The sequence below is a fragment of the Salarias fasciatus genome, chromosome 7, assembly GCF_902148845.1.
Source record: "Salarias fasciatus chromosome 7, fSalaFa1.1, whole genome shotgun sequence".
Taxonomy (NCBI): Eukaryota; Metazoa; Chordata; class Actinopteri; order Blenniiformes; family Blenniidae; genus Salarias; species Salarias fasciatus.
In genome coordinates, this window is record NC_043751.1 from 15,407,741 (window position 1) to 15,424,337 (window position 16,597).

The window sequence follows — 16,597 nt, forward strand, 5'->3', positions numbered from 1 at the left end:
CTAAGATTAGCTTGAATAACTTACAAAACAGAATTAAACAATTAAACCTACAATTCAGAATCACCACTCAAAACAGGGAAGTACAAACATATGGTAGATTTTTATTTAGTTTTGTCATGACAATGAATTAAAAAAAAAAAAAAATCAACTGGTGCATGTGAACATAAACGACATCTCTTGTCCCTTCTGGTGACCTGAGGTCACGCTGACTCTGGTGATACGGCGGTTCGTGATCCACCGCCGGCGGTTTTCGCCTTGACGCGCGCCCCCCCCCCCCCCCCCCCCCCCCCCGAAGGCACGCCTTTTTACACAAACCACCGAGACATGCTGACCGAACGTGGAGAAAGCGTGTGAGCCACGGGCCGGTTGAGTCACCATGCATGACGACTGACAGCAACAACACGAAGCAAAGCCACGGTTCAGTGTGCCACGGGTCTGTAGTGCCATCTTCTGCACAAAAAAAAAAAAAAAAAAACTAAGACGTCGATGAATCTGCACAGTTTCACTGTTGTCATGTTTCTACATCCACAAGTTATTATATATTTAATTTTCTCTTTCATTACAAACATTTACAAAGATAATTATGACAGCCTTTAGTATTAATGAGCAGTTAAGTTACACCGGGGCTGGAAATGCTGAAGCCTGTATAAAGCTGGTGGTCCTATGCTTTGTGGCTGGGTTCTCACTCCGACCAACCCAGGATAGAATAAGGTGCAAATTGTCTCTCCAGACTCCGGGGACTGTACAACATGACGGACCCGTCGAAAAATCCTTCATCCAACGCAGTTTTCGTGATGTCTATGAAATAGTGCTCTTTTCCTGTGCCAGTCTGAGGTAGACCTAACAAAACCGGGTGTTCTAAACCGAGATGGACATTCTGCTGCAGAGTTAATTTAGTAAGCTGCGTTTTAAGAGTTCAGTGTCGCCACCTGCTCCGGTCTACAGACAACTGCACACCAGATCTTACTGGGATCCGTCATCAATTATAAATTAAAACAAAACGCAGGAATGAATCTTACAGTGTTCCGGGCTGCGGGACGGGCTGGGCCGAGAACCGACAGTAACCGCTGTACCTGAACGCAGCAGCGAAAGTCCCAGAACCCCCCGCGGCAGAGAGATACTGAGGTTCAGAGCAGCCAGCAGTCCTACAGCACGTCAGCTTACAGCAGGTCTAAACACTACGACACACACACACACACACACACACACACAGGCATACACACACTGTTCCAGCAACTGCCACACACAGCCACAGTTATTGCTTCGAAGCACACGTGCACACACGCACACGCACGCAGCTCCAGAAGAAGTCAGTGCTGCTGAGTGGAGACAAGCAGCAAGAGAGAGAGAGAGAGAAAAAAAAGAAAATATGCAGGCACCTCTAAGGACTGCATTGTGAGTCTGCAGAAAGCACCACAATTTGTAGAAAACAACACAAAGAAATGGTGGCACAGAAAAACAAAAAAAAAAAAACAAAACAAAAAAAGAACTGGCTGTACATAAAAAGTGTCACTGTTCGCATTACAGGCTGTTTTCAAGATAAAAATGTGGAGACCGAGTGATTTAAAACCGAAACACTGCTAGAAAATACTGAAATATGACACGAACTCAGGGCTTCCACCTCGGCTGTTTTCCCGCTGCAGACATTCTTTGGTCATGAAATAGGCTGAAGACATGAATTTCTTCTAAATCATAAACACTCTGCCGCCACGAAGGAAACGCGCAGGAACCGAGTCATGCAGGTTCACCTGCTGTCCTAAGTTCACACGTATAATTCACATTTACAATCCCAGAAAATGAAGCCGATACCTCCCTGTGCGGCACGAACAAACAATACGGAGCTGTTGACTTGCAGCTCTGTGCAAAAGAAACCGTGCAGGTATTCTCACACTCGGTTTTTTTTTTTTTTTTTCTTTTTCACAATACTGCATGTGAATTCAAAAAAAAATAGTCAAATGATGCCATTTTTTCAAATATTTTCTGAATAGATTATGGAAACAATAGCGGGGAAAGTTCCCAGTGTTCACCTTTGTGGGGCAGAAGTTACTTTCAGCATCAGTGTTACATGATTCACTCTCTCACTGGAAAAACCTTTAAGACCACGAGCGAAGCCTGGTGGAGACTGACTGGTGGATGGAGCCGTACAGAGGTGGGTGGCGTGTTCATGTTCGCTGCCTGCGCTCTCTGGCAGTCCACAGGAGTAGCAAAAGGCACAAATACAGATACAGACAACCCCGACCGATCCCACCCCGGTGGATCCCTTCACACCGGCGCCGCGGGTCACACCCGGGTGGGGGTCTTTGCGCTGGGTCTGTCCTCGATAGTGCACATAGAAAATGGACAAAGACATGCCTTCTTCTGCACGCTGGAGATAGAGAGGGGTCGGGGTCAGGGGGTCAGGGGGTCAGGGGGTGGGGGAGGAGGGGGGAGGGGGGCGAAGGCGGGGGACGTCAGCCTTGAAGCTCCTCGAAACACGTCTCGCACACCCGTACGGGCTTTTTCGACGACGGCGTGAGGGCGTTCCTCGACGAGCACTCGGCGCAGAAGATGTTCCCGCAGTGTCGGCAGTGGTGCTGCAGGTCGGGGGGGGAAGGAGACAGGCGGCGGGAGGGTTAATGACACACGCAACGTCGAAGGAGGAGGAGGTAGGTTCAGTTAACGCAGCTGGGAACTCTCACCTTCCTGACGGTGACGGTGAAGCCTTTCCCACACGCCATGCAGTTCTGCACCTCGTGGTCCTCGGCCCACTTCCTGGTCAGGCTTTGGGACTGCTTGATCTGAATGAACAGCAGAGGGAGAAAAAAAGAAGGAATCGCATTAACTCCCAAGCAGAGACATTCAGTCATTTAATTTCCATTTAAAAACTTCTTTCAAGCAGCCAGGATTTGAACGTCATGAGTTTCCAGAGTCCGGCAGCAGACCTGAAGCGACTGGTTCTCCCTGCCCAGCTCCTGCATGGCCGCCGTGGTGTCGTCCAGCTTCCTCCTCAGCTCCACCACTTTGGCCTGCAGCTTCTCCATCTCCCCTTCACCCTTCACACACCTGAAACAAACAGCAGCGCACCGCTGATCTGCGAGTGTTTGTGGCAAACAGGAAATCTTCATTATCATTGAAGATAGTTTATTTTCAATCATATATCATGTTTAGAAGAAATTCTGATCACAGAGGAGAATTTCTTCCCACCAAACAGATTTGATAATCAGCACTTTACATGCATTTAAGTCACATCTCCTGCTTCATTGAGCTGTTTGGTATCGTCACAGGAGAATCTGAAAGCAGGAGGCGGCGAGCCCTGTGAGGACAGGCTTCGCTCTGACAGCTGCGGTATGTGAACAGGGCGTCACACAGCAGCGATCCACCCTTCAGAGTTCACAAATGAAGCGTCTCTGCCTGCAGAATGTAAACAAATCACTTCATTCAACGCGGCTCGGATGTTTTATGGTTGTTTTAACCTGAGTTTAGCAGGGGAAATACACATTCTGGCACTGTGACATAGTGTAGAGTGTCTGATGCGGCGAAGACAGTCGTGACGAGCGACTGTCAACACCGCAGAACGAGTTCAGATTGACCTACATGTTGAGGATCAGAACAAGGTGTTCCGAAGAAAATCAGTGCTCCTCATCTGTCTGGGTTTATTTGCTCTTTAAGTCCTCGTAGAGGTTTTTTTAAAAACATTTTTTTCCTTTCAATTGCAGTCGTGCTGCAGGGAGTCGAGCCTTAAAAGCACATTCAAAGGTTCAGCGCGGACCGACCTCTCCAGGAGCGCGCGCCGCTCGTCCTGGTTGTTCTGGACGGTGGCCTCCAGCACGGCGATCTCTCCTCTCAGCTCGTCCGTCTGCTTCTCCAGCTCACTGACCCTCCGCTGGCTGCCCTGCCATTCCCTCTTCAACGTGGCCACGTTCTCATTCAGCGCCGTCACCTGGACGGCCAGCTTGGCCTCCGTCTCCTCCCCGCGCTTCACCTGCTCTTCTCTGGCTCGTTTCTCCGCCGCCTTGGGAAGGAAGCGTTGATCAGGTCACCACAGAGCTGAGTGTGTGACGGTTAGCCGTTGGGACTTGGTGAATGAGCCCACCAGCTGTTCCTGGACCTCCTTGGTTTGGTTGGAGAGCTGCTCCTCTCTCTGGATCCTGCCGTCTTTGGTGGCCTGGTGCTCCTTCTGCTCCTGCTGGAGGGCCCCCTGCGCCGCCTCCACCTGACTCTGCAGATCCAGTTTCTGCTGGATCAAGAGCTGTTTGGCTTCTTGCAGCTCGCCCAGCTCCTGAGACGAAACAGATATATCGCTTTCAGAATAATTGGTTGCTAAAGGTGGCTGGAGTTCATTACAAAAGGTGGAACGAGTCGCATGAAGGCAACAGTCACACTAATAGCTTCAGAATCCCTCTCAGACAGCTCTGAAGAACTTAAAAAACTCAGATTTATGTCAAGCAGGCTCACTCATGACTCTGAAGAATGTGGCGCTGCTGTATTTCTCAGTTAAACTGTTTACACAAGACAAAGGAGACACAGGGGAGACCTCCGGACACGTCAGTCAGAGGGGGGAGTGTCTCCTGCAGTAGAATCCAGTCCTTGATAATGTGAAGTCAGGTGAATAACGACGAAGCGATACCAACCTTCTCACTCTTCTCTGCCAGTGTTTTCAACTCAGATGTCACTTTGGTGTTGTTCTTCTCCAGGACGCTCTTGGCTTTGTTCACCTCCTCCAGCTTGTTTCTCTCCTTCTCCAGTTCCTCCTTGACTTTACTCTGAGGGAGAAACACAGTTCACAATGCCTCAGTGCGTTGGGTTCGAGCCAGCTGACTGTGGATGTTGACAGTTTGCTCAAACCTGCTGCTTCTGCAGCTCCTTCAGAGTTTGATCCTGCTGCTGGAGCTTCTGGTCCCGTTTAGCGAGCTCCTGCTCCAGAGAGCCGCGGGACGACTTCAGCTCCTGGATCTGAGCCTCTAAACTCGTCTGATGGGTTCGGTTGGCAGACAGCTCCTCCTGGGCGGCACTCAGCTTTTCCTCTGAGGCCTGCGGGAAGAAGAAAAGTGTGAAAAAAGAACAACAGTTAATATATTGCTGCCGCTTTCCTGTCAGTTCTCTTCTAGTTCATCCTGAATCACGGCACCTTGAGGTCTTGGCGCAGAGCGGAAACTTCAGACTCTTTGCCGTAGAGGTCCGACTGCAGCTTGGAGAGGTCTTGCTGGCTTTGCTCCACTGACTTCTGCAGCTCGGCCGTGTGGCCCTTTTCCGAGGACAGCTGCTGGCTGAGCTCCGACACCTGCGTCCTCAACTTACTCTCCTCTTTGTCCTGGAAAAGAGTCAAACACAGAAATCACTGTGAACACTATATATTCAGATCAGTAGGAAAAACATTCAACATTTTGAATTTGGAAATAATTCTTACCTTCTTGGCACAGACTTCCTGTAGTTCTTTCAGCTGACCCTTCAGTTTGTTAACTTCCTCTTGCAAGGACCCCTGGGTTGTCTTCAGTTGTGCCTGCAGCTTCTCCAACTCGCTCTCCTTTTCCTTCAGTGTCTCCTGAGTCTTGGAGCGCTGCTGCTCCGCCGAGGTCAGCTGCTCTCTCAGCTTCTTCTCCGTCTGAAACGTTCACGTACGAACACGCATCCTTAGGAGTTCAGGTTAGAACAAAGACGCAGTTTAAATTCTTTTATAAGCTCACCTCTTTCATCCGCTCCAGCTGCTCTTTAGACTCTTTCAGTGTTTTCGTGATGGCCTCGTTGTTTTTGAGAAGCTCCTGCTTTGCCTTCTCGTTGGACCTGTCCTGGGATTAGGACAGATTTTAACATTGTGAGTGATGAAACGTAGAAAAACAGAATAAGACTGCATGAGTCATTTGATCTATTCAGACTGCAGGATGCTGAGCCTACCTTCTCTTCCATTGCAGATTTATGGTTCTTCCTCTCAGCCTCCAGTTGACCCCGGCTTTCTTTCAGCGCCTTATTGGCCTTTCCGAGGCTCTCCTGCCCGGACGCCAGCTCCTTCTTCTGAGCCTCTTTCTCCTGCTGGGCTTTCTGCAGGTCTGCAGCCAGACTCTGGGCTCTCTTCTCCAGCTCTGCCTGCCGAGTCGTTCCCTCCTGCGTCACCTTGTCCAGGTTCACCTTCAGAGCGGAAATCTCCTGCTCACAGCAGACCAGCTGCTGCTGCACATCGCTCAAAGCAGCTGCCTTTTTCTTTAACTCCTCTTGCAGATTTGAAGCTCTGACCAACAAAAATCATGCACAGTTTGTTACAGATTGTTCAAACTTGTAAACAAAAATCCAGCAGATGCTTGTGTATCGGTGGATCTTGGACATGTCGATCAAAGCTGATCCTTTGACAGTTTCTCTCACCCCGTCTTCTCAGTTTCCAGTGAGCGCTGCAGCTCCTTCGCTTTCTTTTTAACCTCTGAACTCTCCTTCTGCAGCTTCTGCACTTCCTGCTGAGCTTTGTCCCGAGTGGTCTGCACCTCCTCGATCCGAGACTCCAGTTTCTGTCACATTAAAGCACCAGGTGCACTTTATAAAACACTGCAGTGCAGAGTTCTGAACACAGAAACTGTGCTGATGAATCCTGACTTGGAGTCATTCAAAGGCAGAAAACGGTATTTCAGTCAATCCGGTGCTCGAGACAAACCTTATTGCCGCCCTCCAGCTGCTCGACGCGCTGCTCTGAGGCCAGAAGCTTCTCTTTGCATTCCTTCAGACTGGTCTCCAGCTGAGCGCACTGCTCCTGCCGCTCCTTCAGCCTCTGGGCTTCCTCTTCCAGCTTCTTCTGAATTTTACTAAACTCCTGCATTAGAAAGAGACGAAGGGGGCAGAATAACAGAAAACAAAAGGATGAGAAGAGGAAGGGAGCAAAACTGAAAAATAAGGTGTAAAGAATCTCAATTTGTGTCTTTTTTTAGCAAAAATTTACAGTGAATGATTCAACAAAGGAAACTGAGTGTGGTTCAGGCAGGAGGAGGACTCGAACCTGCTGCTTGTCCTGCAGTGCGTGCTGAGCTGTCTCCAGGCTGTTCTCCAGGTTGGCCTTTTGTGCAGCTTTGGATGCCTCTGCAGAGAGCAGCAGCTCCGTCTTTGCTTTCACCTGAAGGAAATACACAAAGAACTCCCTGATTCATCAGGCTTTCCATCACCGTCTATCCAACAGTGTAAAAAAAAAAACACCAATACATGAAACTTCTAATTAAAGATCCTTACCTGAGCATCCAGCTGAGCCACTTTCTCCTTGCTGTCGGTGAGCTGGGCGGTGAGTTCAGTGACCGAGGTCTCCAGGGTGTGAGCTCTGTCCTGGGCCGAACGGAGCAGAGTCTTCTGCTCCTGGACCTGCTTGTGGAGGTTATCTTGAGCCTGCTTGTTGCTCTCTGACTGGTTCTTTAACTTGTCGGTCAACTGCGTCACCTAGAAGAGCCCCATGGGAAAACAAAGAAGCTCAGGCATCAACACTGTGGGGCACAACCAATGTTTCTCCACACACACTTCTATACGAATGCGTGGGTACCTGTTCTTGCAGTGCGTGGTTTTTCTCTTTCAGCTGGTTCAGCACAGCGGTTTCTCCTTCTCCGGCCTGAATCTTGGCGCACAGATCCTCTCTCTCCGTCTCCAGCTGGCTCACGATGTCTTTGCTCTTCTGCAGCAGAGCTTCCAGGTTCTGGATCTTCTGGTCTTTGTCCCCGATCTGACGCAGCACCTGCTCCAAGTCGTTCTGCGGCATGAAACGAGATATTTAGCGCAACGTGAAATCCTCCTGGTGAATAAGATTTGCTCTGAAACGGCTGTCTCGAGGCGTCATGCTCTCCTGGCTGGAGTACCTGTGCTTCGCGGAGTTTGCCGTTGGTGTTTTGCTGCAGCGCCTGCAGCTCCTGATGCTGCTGCTTGGCTTTCTCCAGCTGGTGCTGCAGGTCAGTGGTCTTACTGGCACCTTCCTTCAGCTGAATCATAGAAACAAAACCACTGATTTCACTTTGTCTTCTCCCGATATGAAACCACGTATTTAATAGCAGCTATGTTATCTCTCTGCCTCTGATTTTTAATCAAACAAATGAGCATTGTAAACACATGTGAACATCTGCTAAATGTACATGTTTATCACGCCGTTTGCCCTGAAAGGAGCATCGGATTTGTCGGTGTTTACCTGTTCTTCTGCGCGGGAGAGTTTGAGCTGCAGGTCAGCTGCTTGCTGCTCGCGGTCCTTCAGTTTCTCCCCGGACAGCTGCCGCTGCTCTTTCAGCCGACCTTGCACCTCACCGAGCTGCCTCTCTGCCTCCAGCAGTTTGGTGTGCAGCTAAGAGAGGCAAAGAAGGGGAGGATGCAAAAAATCATGAGCACAGGCTTCAATCAGTAGACATAACTGGATCGCTTTTTTTGATTTGGATTTTTTAAATGTGACCCTTTTTTGTTCTGCCACATGCTAAATGAAAGTGCTGTAAAAAAAATATTTTGTTTGATTTCCATAAATGTTTCCTGGCTTTCTTTAATCTGGTAATGATCTCGGCTTCTCTGTACGGTCCGGTGAAAATGAAGCAGACAGAATAATGAAACTCAAAGTGTAAAATAAATCATCCTGTGGAGTTCAGAAGCAAGAAAAATAGGTCTGCTGCTGCTTTTTCTTTCATTTTTCAACAATTAATATTCTTTCTCATTAGTCTTTTTTTGTAACTCTGTCTACTACTCACCTGGCTGATCTCCGTTTGCTGCTGAGCACCTTGACTTTCTTTTTCTTCCCTCTGTTGCTCCAGCTGTTTCCTCTCAACCTTCAGCTCTGCATGCTTCACCTCCAGATCTGCAATCTCCTTCTTAAACTTGGCCACTTCCTCCGCCGTCTCTCGAAGCTCTGTCTGGGCCTTCTGCAGGGCGGCCTCGGCCCCCGCGGCCCGGGCCTGGAGCTCCTGGACCTCCGACTCCCTCTCCCTCAGGCTGTCCCGGACTTCGTTCTTGGCCGTTTTCTCAACACCCAGCTCTTCTTCCAGCACTTGATATTCCTTTTCCTTACGCGCAAGTTTTTCAGACAGGCTCTGTGGAGGAAAAGGAAGGACAAAAAAACACATAACTAGTGTATACTTATTGTTTAGACCAGTGGCCGGCTGCAACCTTTATGACCAAAAGAACCATTTCTGTGTTTTTCCACCAAATCAAATTTAGCTGGAGCCACAAAACACACTTAAAGGTGCTGTAGGCAGGATTTTGCTAGTCAATGCTAATTTTTCTGTGTTTTCTTTGGATTAAATGTTAGAGTATCCATTGATAATCCTTTAGGAGTGCAGCATAATTGCACTACCGCGAGGGCGCAGCGTTTCCATCTGTCTCTGTTCTGAGCTGAAAAGGAATCTCCACAGCTCCAGGTATCTTTGACCAATCAGAAGAGCCCCTGAGGCTCTAACCGTGATTGGTCGAGGGGCGTTCGTCGCACGTTCTTGTGGGAGGGGCTTAACTTGCGTAAGGGCATGATGTCAGAGAAAACATGACAGGATTGGCTGTGCTGGGTTTCAAATCGCCATCTTAGATGGGTCAAATCGCCATCATGCTTAGGTAACCCTAAGCAAGATGGCGGAGATGCCAAATCCTGCCTACAGCACCTTTAACCTTTAAAATGAAGCTAATACAGCTTTTAAAGTTTCATATATACAACAGTTTATATTAAATTAACCAGAACACAGCAAACGCTATCAAACACTATCAACCGAGAGCAGTTATAGAGTGTGGAAAATCTTTGTAGCCTTGGAAAAATAACAGACTGATACGATAAGTGATTAAAATCGGCAAATCAAAACAGTGACAGTATGATAGGAGCTGCAAAAAGCCACAAACCATCACACCGTTTGTATATAAACAATGGAAAACAAAACAGCCATCTGTCAAGAGCTTGAAATAACGAATGGTATACCATCTCGAGAGGGTTTACAGCACAGGGCCGTACAGAGCTCGCCCTTGTGTAAGCTCTCGCAATAAACTTGGCAACAGGGTGATAAAGAGGAAAATGTTGTTAATAGGGGAGCGTGCTGCTAACTGGGGAGTGTGACAGGGAACCTGGACTTCATGACATCCAATAAACCTCTGCAGGCCGCCGCAGCAGCTGACCGGCGGCCGTCATGACCGTCTCTGGAGCCTTCCTCACACGCTCATCCTTTTCCTTTCGCACAGATTTGTCGTTATTGTCACTGCATCATGTGTCCCCTCTCTTTTAATCCCGGAGCTTCAGACCAAAGAAAACACTGCAGGTTGTTCTATCTGGACGCTCGCTCTTTCGTTTCTATTCCTGTCGGATGAGTGTATGTATCAGGTCTCATGGATTCACGCTGTGAGGAGAAAGAACACGGTCCAGGCGTCACATCAGAAATCTACGTCCATAATCCTTCCATTCACCGAAAAAACCTACTTGGCGTGGGGCGCCTCGCTGCGCCTGATGTGGGAGGATTTGATCTCTGGCAGGAGCGCTGTGCCACATTCCCCACTTCTCACTGTTATTACCTGTGATTGTATTTCAGCCACGGTGACAGAGCTGGCGGCGCTGCCATCACCCCTGCCGGTTTAATAATAGCGTGGCAAGTATTTTTTTTTTTTGTTGTCAACATGTCGCCGTTGCCAAAGACGGTTGGTGACAGCGGGGTATTGTGATGGGAGCTGAGCAACAGAGGAGAGTTTACAGAAACGGGGATGGCGTGTTCGGCGCTCGAGAGAGGGGGCAGCTGGGAAGGCTCGTTAACACGCCGCTGTAGTAAAAGTAAATCCTACACATTCCCGCTGAGCAACACATGTCAGGGGCGGAAATATTTTGCGGCCGCAGTAATTTGTCCAGAATTGGAAAGTGTCACGGGGCTGTGTTACCTGGCTTTGCTGCTGCAGATTGTTCAGGCTGCTCTGCAGCTGGTGGATCTGCTGCGTGTAGACGGCCGCTTCCTGCGGACCCTTCTCCAGCTCTGCTTTCAGTTGGGATATGGTCATCTGTAACACAACACACACACTTAAGACTGATTAACAAATCCATTTGAGTAACATTTCAAACTCTGAAGCAGCACTGTGGACGACTGACGCAAAATAAAACTGAAGAAAACAGATTAGTGACAATCACACTTCACAGACATGAGAAAAAAAGAAAAAAAAAGAAGCAAAAATGAGTTTTAAATATTGGTACAAAAAGAAAACAAATCAACTTTGAGAAACAAGGCAAATGTGTAACAGATGAAACTGAATTCCGGGCCAACTTTAAACGATATGTTTTACCTCCAATTTACGGATCTTGAGTATTGTGAGTGTTGCAGAAGGATACAGTGTGTGAGAAGCGCAGGAAGGGAAAGAGACACAGGGACAAAGATAAGTCATGAAACAACAGCAACAGAGTAAACTGCAACACAAAGCTGCTGATCTGAGAGAGAAACTGTAGAAATAAGTCTGTGTGAAGCTGAATGCAGCCCAGGTTAAGGCTTGTCTCTCTGCTGTTGGGCTGACAATCACAAATCACAAAGTAAAACTTACACTTTAGACTAAAATAGCAACTGTTTCAGAAAATGGAACTGACACATCACTATGTGCAACCCCCCAAAAAACGTTTCTATATCTTGGCTCCTCACTGAGGCTTTTCATCAACAGTTAGCTGAAAAAAAGCTTCAGGGTCTGGAGATGACTGATGAAAAGCTATAAATACTTCTCTACTTTGCAGATTCAAATAAAGGATATGAGGCTGAATTATTCAGAAGCCATTAATTAATGACTAAATTAGGTACAAAACCCATCTGATAAAAAAATAACTACAGAGAACTGCATAAGAGCTGTTTTATTAAACACATAAAAGCCATTTCTGTAACTGAATCTGAGTGTGTCTCTTCTAGAAAAAAACAGAAAAGCTGTTTGACGGAGCACGGAAAGGCTGAAGAAACACTGAACCATAACAAATAAACAATATTCAACACGAATACCTGGATTTCCCAGACTGCAGTGTGCAGAGACAGACAAACAGTGTGTGCACATGCATTCCAGTACATCTGCTACTAAGTGGTGAAAGAATTCTCCATTTGACTGGAAACATCACTTCCTAAATGTGGAACTAGAGAAGATTCTCCGTTGAAGCAAGTCCGTTTGTGACTCCAGTGTTTCTGGATTGAATCCCTTGACTGACAACAGCCGAAGGTGAAGAAAGTGAAAGCTGCTGTTCCCCACACCAGTCCAGTTCTTCTGCAATTATCTCTACTATAAACAATGTTTTTACAGCGACACATCGGGTGTCTTTGGCCTTCTGACCTCTGAGGTAGTGTAGTCGGCCTGGAGCTGCTCATAATGGTTCTTGAGGCGTTCGGACTCCTCCTCTCTCTCGCGGGTCATTTGGTCCATCAGCGTCTGCACCTGAACCAGCTCCTTCTGCAGGACGTCCACGTCCTCCACTCCCGGTCGCTGCAGCTAGGGGGCAGAGCAGAGTCGCTGTGTTTTACAGGCAGACAGCAGAAGAGCAAGAGCTAGTTTACTGTGTCAATCATTGCTCAGACAAACTCAAAAGAACAACACTTGCAGCAGCTCTTCACAGGTGAATGTACCAGTTCTGTCTGTAGCCTCTCGTTCTCCTGCTTTTCTTTCTGCACGTCCTCAGTCAACTTGGCGAGCCTCTGGTCAGCGGCCTCCCGCAGACTCTTCTCCTCGTCGTAACGGGACTTCAAGTCTGTCGAAGCATTTATCCAACATCAAAAGTCAGATTTAACAATCAAACATCTCACTTGTTCGTGTCACAAACGTACTCAAGCTGATCCGCTGAAACCAGTGTGAAATGTCTTTGAGTCATTCGGATTTAACATGGCTTAAAATAAAACAAGATGATTTTGTTTTATGAAACGCAGTGGAATTACAAACAGAGGTTTCCCAGTTTCCCGGTCAAACACTAACCTACTATCTCTGTGGCCAGCTGTGCAGCTTTCTGCTCAAACAGGTCTTTCATCTGTTTGATGTTGAACTTCTCGGTTTCGGCTTCATTCAGCTTCCTTTCCAGGACTGGAAGAAATACACCCATGATAAGCTGCTGACGTTTCGATTTCCAATTCAACATGCGATTCTCGTTCGCTGCTGCTGCTCACCTGAATCTTCTGAGCTCTGCCCATCGGGCTGTGGAACGAGGAGGAAGAGAGAGGAGCATGTAGCAGCATTTCTATTCAGTTTCATTGAAGATGGTGACTACATTAAAATACTTACTTGCTTAAAATGTCCTTGGACTTTGTCTAATTCCTTCTTCAGCTCTCCAGAGAACCATCTTTCCTCCTTATGAAGAGAAAATCAACAATTAAGTGCTTGAATAAACATCCGGACACCTCTGTGACAGCCACACACAGCTATACCTTGAGAGAAGCATGCAGGTCTTGAACCTCTTGCCGCAGCATCGTAAGGTCCTCCCTAAATAGAGAGGAAAGGCCGTTCACGAAAATGCAATAAAAGTTGAATTCCACTCCAAGCTCAATTTCTGAACACAGCGCTGATATCAAACCCACCGAGTCGGGGCCATGTGAGCGGGGAGGTCTCCTGTGTCGTGGAACAGCTCGTAGTGTTTGAACAGGTCCTCTGCAGAGTTGTGAGACTTCATGCACTGAGGACAGATGAAGCCCTGCACACAGAAACACGTCACATGGTTGAATGATCATAATTTAGAAAGAAGTTTCAAAAACAGCACACAAATGACAAAATGTCTGACTTCTCAGTTCAGAGATCAAACACGTTACCTCAGAGGTCTGGTCGTGGTTCAGGTCGGTGCTGGGCTGTTCGGACTCCGCATTCTGGGACCCTCCCTTCCCAGGGGTCTGCAGACAGTGACTGGATTAGTTTCATCATGTCATTAATATTTACAATCGCGTATATTTACAGGACATATGTAAAATGTTGTCGTTGCTTTGTCAAACTGTGTTTATACTCCAATGTTCTCAATAATGCACAATCCTAGAAAATACTGCATCTATCTTCAAAAACGATAGGATAATTTCTTAAAGGTTTAACACCCTTATTTTTACTGTCAGGACAAAATTTGCACAATAACAACTGCATTTATATGCTTATATATTACAGCACATGGATTCTGCACGTTATCTCACCACATCTCGACATTTCCCTTAGTGTGTGTGTGTGTGTGTGTGTGTGTGTGTGTGTGTGTGTGTGCGTGCGTGCGTGCGTGCGTGTGTGTGCAAGAGAGAGAATTCCAAAAATGTATTATTTTTTCATTTTGTTAATTCCCTAGAAAAGTCTGGAAAAAACCGTTCTTCCTCACGTCTGAAAAACAAGTATGCTGGGTGTGACTTGTCCTTAAACAAACAGTGAGTAAGTGATAAGATCTAACCTGTTTGTTAAGTGACACTAAAGGAGCTTTCAAGACCAGCCACTAATATGAGAGTGAAGTCCTCAAGTGATTGTGTGTAGCTGTGACTCAATGCCGAGCTTTGTGCTTGGAACAAGTCACTGGCTCATCAGTGTCAGCCTGTACACTGATAATACTGTCCAGCCTCCAGCAGTGCATTTAATCCACTGGAGAATAGGTTTAAAGATGGGCATTGTTCAATTGAATGTTGAGTATTAACATGCTAAATATATTCACTCTTTCACCTGGTTTCGTCTCTGTTACTTTTCAGTTACTAATACATTTACTCCCAAACATTATGGCTTACGAGCTGTTAGAGCTTTTCGATACTTCTCCATTTAGTCCATTTCTTTGACCAAGTTCATCTTTAGGCGTGTTAAACATTACATTACCTTTACAACTAATATGCAAGAGTTTACTTTCGGGCATTTGAGGTGAGACTGTTTATAAACAAATCTCTGTAGCCTTCAACTTCAACGGCCAAGTGGCAGGCAGTTGGTTAGTAAATATTCAAAAAGCTCTCTGACTCAGAAGCTGAGGTGTCTATCAAAACCTGGCTGAGCTTATTATCCTCATGATCAGATATAAAAAAGGATGAAGTACACAAACAGGAATTGCGTGGGCTGATGGTGATCTGAATGAATGAATGGGGTCAATGTGTGTGTTTGTGTGGTAGGAGGAGCTAGTTGGGAGGCCAGCAAACAAAATGCTAAAAGGAAGTCTTTAGCTGCGACATGGAACAGCATTGACCCTGGTTGAACTCACCAAGTTCATAAACTGGAAAAAGTGTCAATATTCATATGAAACTTTCTTTAACCACTTGACATGGTTTGATTATTGCAATATACTTACATGAAACGAGTGCTGAGCACAAGCGAACACAAGCAACTAATAGGACGAAATATTTGAGCTGTAATAAATTCGTACCGTGCTTACATGACTTTAGAATACTGAACATTTTTAGTCAACAATACATGAGATGATTATTTCACATTTTGAAATTGCTTGAGAAAAATCCACAATTTGATTTGGTAATAATTTAATACATGAGAACTTAATACTCTTTTTTGTACATACCAACGAGTATTTCAGTTGTGATTCGGCTTTAGCAACTATAAAATCATTTTTCACCAAAGCCATAAGAGCTGCAGCTAAAGTGAGGCTCTGAAATCAGGATGGTTTCTGTAAGTAATAAGGAAAAATTGTCGTACTTCTGAGGAACATGTCATTTATGTTTAATCACAGAACTGTGATGCACTATCCTGGAGATTTAAACCCGCAGGGGAATTTTATGCGTCAAAATAAATACTTCTGAAGGAGTTACATTTATAACACAGACTGTCTATGGTTTGTACACAATGATGCAGTTCGCAAAGCATCATGGAAAATGTAGTATGCAGCAAAAGCTAGCTAATGGGCTAACATATCAATTCTCCGACTTGTAACTTTAATGTCATGCAGATTATTCATCACAACATGTAACCATTAAAACTCTAATAGTCTCTTTTGATAAACCGCGTGTGTCCTTCCATGTCGACTGACGCACAACTCGAAGTGCACTGTCTGTTGCTAATGTTAGCATGTGAGGAATAGCCGACGAATTAACCTGTGTAATATAGCTAGCTAACGGAAACTGTGGAAATAAGCTACTTCAGGGACAAGGTGCGTTAGCTCGTTGAGCTGTCTTTCATCCTACTAATGTAGTCAATGTATACACGCTAGCCACATAGTATATAGAGTCACTGGTTTCTTCTCTGCCCAAAGAATCTGCAATCAATTGAACCATTTTAGCATCCATCGGCTAACTATGTCAACCCAGCTCGAGGAGCGCTTGATTTCTTCACTGCGCCCAGGCGAGTGAACGAGAATGGCGGGATTCCCGTTAGCTAATAATAAAACCCCCACCCACCGGTGACGCGTTGTGTTTCAAAACACGCGTCCCCGTCGTGAACGCAGACATGGATAGGCCTGTAGCTTCCAAGGAAAACCAGTGGCTTTCACTTACACAAAAGCGATCCCGGTCGATTTATTGACCCCATAAACTCACCATCTGTAGTATCCGTCTGAGCATGGCCTCGGAACTGTTTGTCCCTTCACAGAAAAACCGAATAAGTTATCCAAATGTAAAGTTTACGTGTGTGAGCGCTGAACACCTGACCGGGCTCAGTCAGCGGCGGCGGATGGGCGGGTCACAGCCACAGAGGGCGGCTGAGCTGGACGCACGGCGCGGCCACATTCAACATCACACACATCTAATGCATTCATAGATCCATGTCAGTAATCAATAAACGTTTTTTA

General features: G+C 46.5%; 1 protein-coding gene across 2 annotated transcripts; it reads right to left on the bottom strand.

Moving 5' to 3' along the window:
* Positions 1 to 87: 87 nt before the first annotated feature.
* Positions 88 to 16,505, bottom strand: eea1 (early endosome antigen 1). Of its 2 annotated transcripts, XM_030095692.1 has the most exons (30): positions 16,347 to 16,505; positions 13,674 to 13,751; positions 13,446 to 13,558; positions 13,296 to 13,350; positions 13,153 to 13,218; positions 13,038 to 13,065; positions 12,850 to 12,954; positions 12,507 to 12,628; positions 12,217 to 12,372; positions 11,203 to 11,217; positions 10,807 to 10,923; positions 8,658 to 8,996; positions 8,117 to 8,266; positions 7,794 to 7,913; positions 7,484 to 7,687; positions 7,183 to 7,383; positions 6,956 to 7,069; positions 6,617 to 6,772; positions 6,334 to 6,473; positions 5,872 to 6,202; positions 5,664 to 5,765; positions 5,387 to 5,581; positions 5,108 to 5,290; positions 4,825 to 5,010; positions 4,611 to 4,742; positions 4,073 to 4,258; positions 3,753 to 3,991; positions 2,922 to 3,042; positions 2,679 to 2,777; positions 88 to 2,573 (listed from the first exon to the last, which is right to left on the bottom strand). In XM_030095692.1, the coding sequence occupies exons 1-30, from the start codon at positions 16,368 to 16,370 to the stop codon at positions 2,451 to 2,453; spliced, it is 4,200 nt and encodes a 1,399-aa protein (XP_029951552.1). In that variant the 5' UTR covers positions 16,371 to 16,505; the 3' UTR covers positions 88 to 2,450. The 2 variants fall into 2 exon arrangements, with proteins under 2 accessions (XP_029951552.1, XP_029951553.1); XM_030095693.1 differs by lacking the exon at positions 11,203 to 11,217.
* Between the last annotated feature and the right edge of the window lie 92 nt (positions 16,506 to 16,597).

Excerpts from the sequence above, each read along its gene's own strand:
- eea1 (XM_030095692.1), bottom strand. The coding sequence starts at position 16,370 with ATGCTCAGACGGATACTACAGATG. Across the intron at positions 13,559-13,673 it reads ACCACGACCAGACCTCTGAG|GGCTTCATCTGTCCTCAGTG; the intron begins GTAACGTGTTTG and ends TTCTGTGTGCAG. Across the intron at positions 6,203-6,333 it reads CTGGAAACTGAGAAGACGGG|AGCTTCAAATCTGCAAGAGG; the intron begins GTGAGAGAAACT and ends TTTGTTGGTCAG.